Source organism: Papaver somniferum, chromosome 7 (genome assembly GCF_003573695.1).
Source record: "Papaver somniferum cultivar HN1 chromosome 7, ASM357369v1, whole genome shotgun sequence".
Classification (NCBI taxonomy): domain Eukaryota; kingdom Viridiplantae; phylum Streptophyta; class Magnoliopsida; order Ranunculales; family Papaveraceae; genus Papaver; species Papaver somniferum.
Genome location: NC_039364.1, coordinates 50,117,547 through 50,125,589, shown reverse-complemented (window position 1 = coordinate 50,125,589; position 8,043 = coordinate 50,117,547). Strand labels below are relative to the sequence as shown.

At 34.0% G+C, this 8,043-nt stretch overlaps 1 protein-coding gene across 1 annotated transcript; it reads right to left on the bottom strand.

Annotated features, from left to right (window-relative positions):
• Positions 1–3,979: 3,979 nt before the first annotated feature.
• Positions 3,980–5,210, bottom strand: LOC113292857. Its single transcript, XM_026541691.1, has 2 exons — positions 4,909–5,210; positions 3,980–4,700 (listed from the first exon to the last, which is right to left on the bottom strand). The coding sequence occupies exons 1-2, from the start codon at positions 5,059–5,061 to the stop codon at positions 4,515–4,517; spliced, it is 339 nt and encodes a 112-aa protein (XP_026397476.1). The 5' UTR covers positions 5,062–5,210; the 3' UTR covers positions 3,980–4,514.
• Between the last annotated feature and the right edge of the window lie 2,833 nt (positions 5,211–8,043).

The following is an 8,043-nucleotide window of genomic DNA, read 5'->3' as shown; positions in this document are numbered from 1 at the left end:
GGTTTTGTATCTCTATCCCTTTTGTTTTTAATTTTCTTAGTTTTTCATATCATATCTTGCATTCTCATCTTATATTTTACAAGTCCTATATCTATAATGAAAGTTTTGACGAATTCTCGTCAGAAAATTCTGACTGCGCAGTTGTCATGAAAATAGCTCTCGAGACTTCATACGAAGTCGATTTGAGTGGTTGACCCCAACTTTTAAGGAGGACAGACTCACCTTTCTTTTCCAAAAAGAAAATATGAATTCGGAGTCTGTTAAGTTGGAGCGATAGGCCTGGACATTTGAGTTTCGGTATTTTTCCAGAATTTTTTCAGATTGCATGTCAGTCAGTCCGGAGGCCATAAAAGTCAGACCGTTTATCGAAACACTGTTCCCTTTTGAAACTTTATATAAAAGATGTAGGCGAACAACTTTTGTTTAGGACGTTTTTCCTAGTTCCCTACCCGTTGGTATAAATTTTGAGTTTTTCAGGGATGTTATGTTAGAAATCAGAATTTTCGGTTTTGAACATTAAGGACAATGTTGAGTTTAAGTGTGGGGGAGCATTTAGTATCATACTTTATGCATATACACATAAAAAAAATTAAAAAAAAATCATACTCTTTGATTTCTTGCATTCTTGAGACTTCATCTTTTGGAGTTAATTATGAACTATTTAGGATGACACTCTAAACCTTTTCAGGTTGAAACAGTTCTTACAACTTTAGATTGGGTTCCACTTTATAATTCCATAATCCTTAAATATATACGTTCATAATTGAATGCAAAACTAAGCTATGGTAGTCATTTGAAAGAGTCATCCTCGCAATTAATCATTACTGAATCACTTTCTTTTTATTTTTGCAGTTTTATGTTTCTCTAAAGTGATTTGGTGGGATCGTGATACTGCCATGGATGTTGTAGCAAGGTAATCATTGGTTGAGTTTATAAAATCCCCATAAGACAATTGTCTTACACTCATAAAGAGTGAGCCGGAAAAAAAATAAAAGTAATATATATATATATATATATATATATATATATATATGTGTGTGTGTGTGTGTAAGGATCCTCTTCATTTATCGACACTAATAAATGATAGGTCCGAAATCGCGGATAATCATAGTCGATGAAAACAAAAACCATATCATCATTATATAGCAAGTCAAAGAGACTATTGATGAGGTTCTTGACACTTTGATAGTAGTATGTGTGAAACGTTGTCTCCGTCGCCTAATCAAGCGTGGAGCGCATGATCCAAGGCAACTATCATGTACTTGCTGAAAAGGAACATGCGCGTAGAGTATCTAATCATGTGGTCGAGTTAAATGGGTGCTTCTCTCAACTTGTGCGCTATAAATATATATCCTTTGACGACATTCATACAAGTATTGTGGGTAACATCTTTCACTTTAGTCAACATTTGCACGCTTTACTTTTCTATTTCCATTCTCTTATCTATCCATGTGATTTCAGTATGCGAGTGTTGTGACAAACATTGCAACAAGTACGATGACTATCTTAGTAGATTTTTGCAATCAGGTTGAATGACACACGCAAGTAATTACTTATGTGTGATGATTGGAATGTATGTGGGATGTTTGTAGCTAAAGAACATATGCAGGCTAATTATTTGGCTTTCTACTTTGTGTCTATCCTTAGCGGTTCTTCCAAGGAGAGAAATTGGAGTAGGTTTTGTGGGTATACCTCTTGTAAGCCCTCACGAGACTATAACTCGTCCACTAGGGACACCTAGGGGTTTAAAGGCCTGTTATTCATGCTAAGAGTAATTGTATCCTCAACGAGATGGAGTTGTTGTGTTTAGGATTAGTTTTATTTAGTTTGCTCGAGGACTAGCAAAAGCTAAGTGTGGGGAAATTTGATAAGTGCATAATTCATATGATTTTGTGTCCATTCCATACTTGTTTTAGTTATTATTCTTGCATATTTTCGTATTATTACTCTTGTTTTCTCTTGTTTTCCTCTAATAGGTGAATCATCCACAAAGGAGTTATAAAGTGCTGAAAATAGCTAGGAAGATAAGTATTCCAAGTATCCAAGTGCCAAAATCCAAGAGAAGTGGAAGAAGTGCGACGAAAATGAGCAAAACGCTCAAAATCAAGAGAAGGGCCAAAGACCGATCTTAACTCATTCAAATTAAGGATTTATCATCATCATCTTGAATATAATTGAAAGATAAAAATAATGCAAAAATAATGAGGTCATTCCGAGTTCGGATGAAGAAGTTGTCGCCAAAACAGTTTTTATCGAATACCGAAGACAGTGCAGTCCGCGAACTAGGTTCGCAGACTTAATTCCGAAAATTTCTGCTGGATTTTGAAGTTTGCGGACTGGATTCACGAACTTAGGTAGTAGGAAACGTGTATTGACACTTTGGAAGGCCTAAGGGCAAGTTTGGAGTCGTTAGGTCATTTTTTGGGGTCGGGTTCCTAAATCAAACTAAATACGTGAAGGCCAAGCAATGTAAACCTATAAAAAGGTATTAGGTTATGTGAAATATATCACTTCATTAGGTCACAAAATTGTAAGTCTTGGAGAGGAGAAACATCAAAGCTAGGGTTTCAGAGCGATTCTCAATCGTAACGTTATCTCTTAACTTTTCTATCATGTATATCATGGATTTTTCTACATCCATGAGTAGCTAAACACCTATTGATTGAGGATGAATTCTAAGTTGTAAACTTGATTTGATTTAATATATGAATCTATTTTGATTTCTTCATATGATTATCGTTTGTGTTAACTATTAAAATACTTATGATTGATTGATAGATTGTTTAGGTGGCCAGCTGAATATGTTTGTTGATTTAATCTATTGCTAGTGAGGGTTAGGATATCCGTAATTGTTGGATAATTCCTTACACAAGTAGAGAACGTGAAACCTTATAGAGGGATTATGTATAGTGATCGCGTGTAAACACAACCGTACCAAGTAGACCGAGCATACTGAGTCTAACTACTAGGATCAAACCTAAATTCACAAACCCTAAAGCATTCGATGAATTACATCTTGTAACCGTACCTCAAGGTGGTTCATACGAATAGAATCTGGTAACTAAGCGTACCTGTTATCCAGTGATATAAGGAATTTTGGGAATAGCTAAGCGTACTTGTTATTCTACGGTTGGTGATAATCTATGATTAATGACGAATAAATGAATATATTAACTCATTGATAGTTTATTAACTAAGAAGGATTCCTCGATCATATCTCTCTCTATTGATTACAATACAATTTTATTTGCTTTGATTATTTACTTTACTCACAATCTAAAACAAAACCCCCCTTTGTGACACTTTGACAACTAAAATTCACTGCTCTTCGTGGGAACGATCCTTACTTCCATTATATTATCAGTTAATTGTGTGGAAATACGATTATTAATTTGATTGCACTCACGACACGCATCAGATATGAACTAGTGTTAGTTTTTATATGGAATATGTACTTCGTTGTCTGAATGAACTCTTTTTTTTGTAGAACTGTTGTTCTTTTTCTATACTTTTTTTTTTTTGTAGAATTGTTATTGGTTGATATTCTAGTTTATTGTCTATAATGAATTCCTTTTTAATACTTCATCGTATTTTATCATGAGATCTTTTTGCAATTCATTTATTTAGATGAACCGGTAGAAGTGATATTTGAACTGCTATTTACTTCACCATTTTGTCAGTTCAACCTATAGAATGAACTGCTTTTTATAGTTCATTGTGTTGAATGAGCTTGTATTTTACTTCACACTTGTTTAGTTCATTTTTTTGGATAAGCTGGTAGAAGTTCATCGTATAGAATGAACTTCTTTTTATAGTTTATTGTTTTAGATTAACTTGTATTTTTTTTAAATGTACAAGAATCAACTAATGTTGAAATATCAAAATATAAAAAGAAAAACTGTAATTATCTAGATATATATAATAAAAAAATACATTTTAGACATTTGTTGAAATGAACCGCCAACATCCAAAAAAAAATTAGACATTAAGAGTTTTACACATTTTAGACATTTGTTCAGTCATAACAAATATTATTCGAAATATTAATTACCATCCAAAATAATATAGTTAAAAGAAAACAAATTAGAGCAAATATGACATTAGAAACTAATTCAGTTTGTGTAACCAAGTCTAATCATTTCATTGTTAAGATATTATGCATTAGTTTTTTCACCTCAACTTGATCCGTCTTTGTCTTTCACCAGAAGCTTATAGGCCATTATGTATCTTCAGCGCTGCATCTTTTTTATCATTTCATCCCTCATAATTATATGCTGAGATTTCAGGAGCTTTGACTTGAAACCTCGTTTGATCCAATAACATGTATAAACAAGGCAATCTGGGTGTGCTCCCTGAGGTATTTGTACACACTCCATGTTCAAATCAGTGCTTCTGGGAAGCTTCTGTTTCCCCATCCTCTCATCGATGTGTCGTTTGCAGTAGGCAACCATTTCCCTTGCATCATGTTCACATCTTTCTCATATTGCTCCTCCTTTGAGCGAGTTGTAATGTTCTCATTGGTAGTTGTTGATGTCATATACAAGCAGATGCCAATGTTCACCAATAGGCCCTTCATATTTGCCTCCATTGGGATCGCAATTCATTGGGATGATAATCTTCTCAGTCATGTCAGGCATATTTTCTATGAACTTATCAACCTCATTGATCCTATCATCTGCGTTCTTTTGATAAACAAATGCCTGCAAATAGAGAGAGAGTTTTAAATACATAATAACACCAAAATGAACAATTATAATACATTATGTATCAACAATTAGCAGCTCATTACCCAAAATGAACTGCTAAATACACTATGTATTTAGCAGTTCTGCATCATCCAAAATAAACTAATTCCTAAAGATCATTTCATGAGATAACTAGTAAAAATTTATGGAAGAAAGGACTTACGAATGCAGTAGATGCCATGATCTCAAAGTGAATGTATTTTGTTTGAGTTTCACTGTCTTCGCTATCTAAGGATGCTATCTCTCTTTGTGCATCTCTCTTCTGCTTGTAGCAGTAGTAGAAAAGAATCATGACATCAAGGTCTTGATTAAACATTAACTCATTGATGTGTTCTTCTTGGACATCAAATTGATCTTTGTTTGCTTCATCATGCACAAGCCAAGTTGTTTGACTGCAAAAGGATAAACAACAAGTTATATCTCAACATATGAAAACGAATAGCAATTCATTCTATACAATGAACTGAAAAAATGAAATGAAGTTCATTCTAAGCAACAAGAAAATAGCAGATCACCTTTACATAACATGTTTGTAGAAGAGTCCCATCACTTTATTTTTCTTGTCTATTCATTTTGGAGAAGAAGGGAGACTTTTTCAGGTCCCCCATGTTAGGAATGATTGGCATACAGGCTTTGAGTGGTTTTACCTATTCAGCTTGCTCTGTCTCCTCAGTCGTGATTGATTTTACTTGTTCAACTTGTTCATTTCCTATTTTCCTTTTGCTTGCAGCCGGTTGTTTATCTCCCTTCTTGCTTGCAGCATCTACATTCTTCCTCTTCTTTTCCCCGGCATTCTTCTTCTTGTCAGCATTCTTCTCCTTCTCTTTCTCATCATTCTTCTTTTCAGACGGTTTCTGCTTTTTTCAGGAGGCAACAATTATGGAAGGATATTTCTGTCATTTGTGATATTTTTAAACAACTATTGACCAAATAGGAAACGCATGTTCTCAAAGTACCAAGCTGATGTGGGCCCGGCTACAAATGGACCAGACACTTACAATAATTCAAATTATTTTCTAATTATTTTATGGCATATCATGTGCATAAATGTATATACTTTAATGTTAAAATTAAAATAAGAAAAAGAAAACAAAGTAAAATTATTTCGGGACTTTTCAAGGAAATACAAAAAATTAAAGATGAAGTATATAAATGTGAGTAAAAACAAATAACCGTAGATTGCTATCTTAATAAGCAGCATAATATAATGTTATCACACCGATTATTAATTTATATATTAGTTGGGTCATATTGTAAACTATTTTTTTTTATTATCTTATAAATTTAGCGGGGTTATTAATTTAGCACATTGGCCCAAATCGGAACTGACAAAAAATATTATCTTAGCCAAGTTATTAATTTATCGCAGATTAATTAAACGAAGTTCTATTGTATTTTTCTTTTTACTAGTTGGGTAATCTAATATGTTAGGGAAGTTAGTATAATGATTAATTTTTCTACCATCAGGCTAACCCAACGACATAAAATTGAATTTTTTTTCATGTATTTGCGTGATAACTGTATTTCATATAATACAATCAATATGATCTTTGTATAGAAATATTATTTGGGTGAAATACAGATGTACCCCTGTTTTTCTGGGCGCATACAGATGTACCCCCGTTTTTTTCACATTTACAATGTACTCCTGTTTTGACCGTTTTTTTGAAAAAACGGCTAACGAAAAGTTAACCTCCATGTCAGCAGTTAAGTCCACTTAAAAAGACTTTTCAGTCCTTTAAATCACTGAGTTCACAGGCAACCTATTCAACTACTTCAAATTGTCGATTCAACTGTTAATTCAGATCAGTCCCTGGTAAAGCGTGTGTTATGTACACTCATATCTACATTGTCACGTGGCACCCCAAAGGTGGTCCCACATCTCTAGAACAGAATTAGCTGCATGTCGCAGTGGTTAAAGGAAAAAAAAATTGTTATTGTTCTGCAAACATTATTGAGCAAATTTCACCCAGTTTCGTTACTCCAATCAAAACACATTTACAAATACTCAAATTTATGTTCCATATATATTCCATGGTATATTCGATTTTATTCATGTTCAAAGTCACAACTGTAATCTGATCATCAAACATAAAAAAAAAAAATACAAATTACTATACAATTATCCTTGTGTTTGCCATCTTTCCTGACACTTACAATTTGCATAGGATCTAGCCAAACAATAACATCTCTTGAACGTTCCCTAACACACAAACAAGGTAAAATATCTTGCATTACCTGTACAAATGTGTCTGAGATATTTTACCACCAGACGACCAACCTCTCAATTTGCTTAGTCTTGCAATGGCTATTTCCTTGTATTTTTAAGTCGGATGTAAATATAGGGGTACATCTGTTTATAATCCGTATTATTTAATACGCGTCCGCCCTGATGATTTTGAATTTTTTCGATCTTCGTGTCCGCGTCAGCCCTTCCTAGATTGAGGCAAGCAATTCTTTTTTTTACAAAACTCATGCGTCGGTGTCGTAACAGATGTAATGTTGAGGTGGCATTTGATGATAGTAAGATATAAAATGGCATGGTGCAGTGACAGAGGCAAGGTTTATTACTCCTGGGGTCAAAATCAACAACCCCTTTTTAAAATAAAAAATCCTACATAATTTTCCCCCACCGATGACTAAATTTACAAGAAAACCACGTATATTTACACTAGAACTTAAAAATAAGTGCTACCAGTACGACACATATGGGAATGCGCTAAGTGTATCGTGTGTGTGTTATATTGTGGGGTGTCACATAATTAAGCTGAGTATTATGTCGTGCCGACACACTTTCTTTATATTTTATAAAATGAATACTTTTTAGATACAAGTCGGCACGATACACTTTATTACATGCATAGTTATAAAATTTTATAGGTGTTTATATGTATCCTCTTATTTGATAGACGCATTTATGTGTCTAATTTGTCCCAATTGTTTATATTGTTAGTGCTCGATTTTGTACTTATTTGGTTATTTTATGTCTTTGTAGGTATTTTTGGATAAATAAGCTTTTGCGGCGAAATTGGCTCAAAATGTGGCATTTGAACCTCCGTAGATAACGTACCAGAAGCACCCCAGAAGTATGTTGGAAGCACCCCAGAAATACCCCGGAGGAACCCTGAAAAAGTGTTGAAAATATCCCAGAAAAATTACTATTTGCACCCAAGGGGAAAGTGTTATTCGGACTCTCACTATGGATAAGGGGCACCCATTTCAGGGCATGTACTAAAGGGACTCTCGAACTGGATAAGGGGGAGGTCATCTTCATAATTCAAATCTGAAAAAAAGGCGG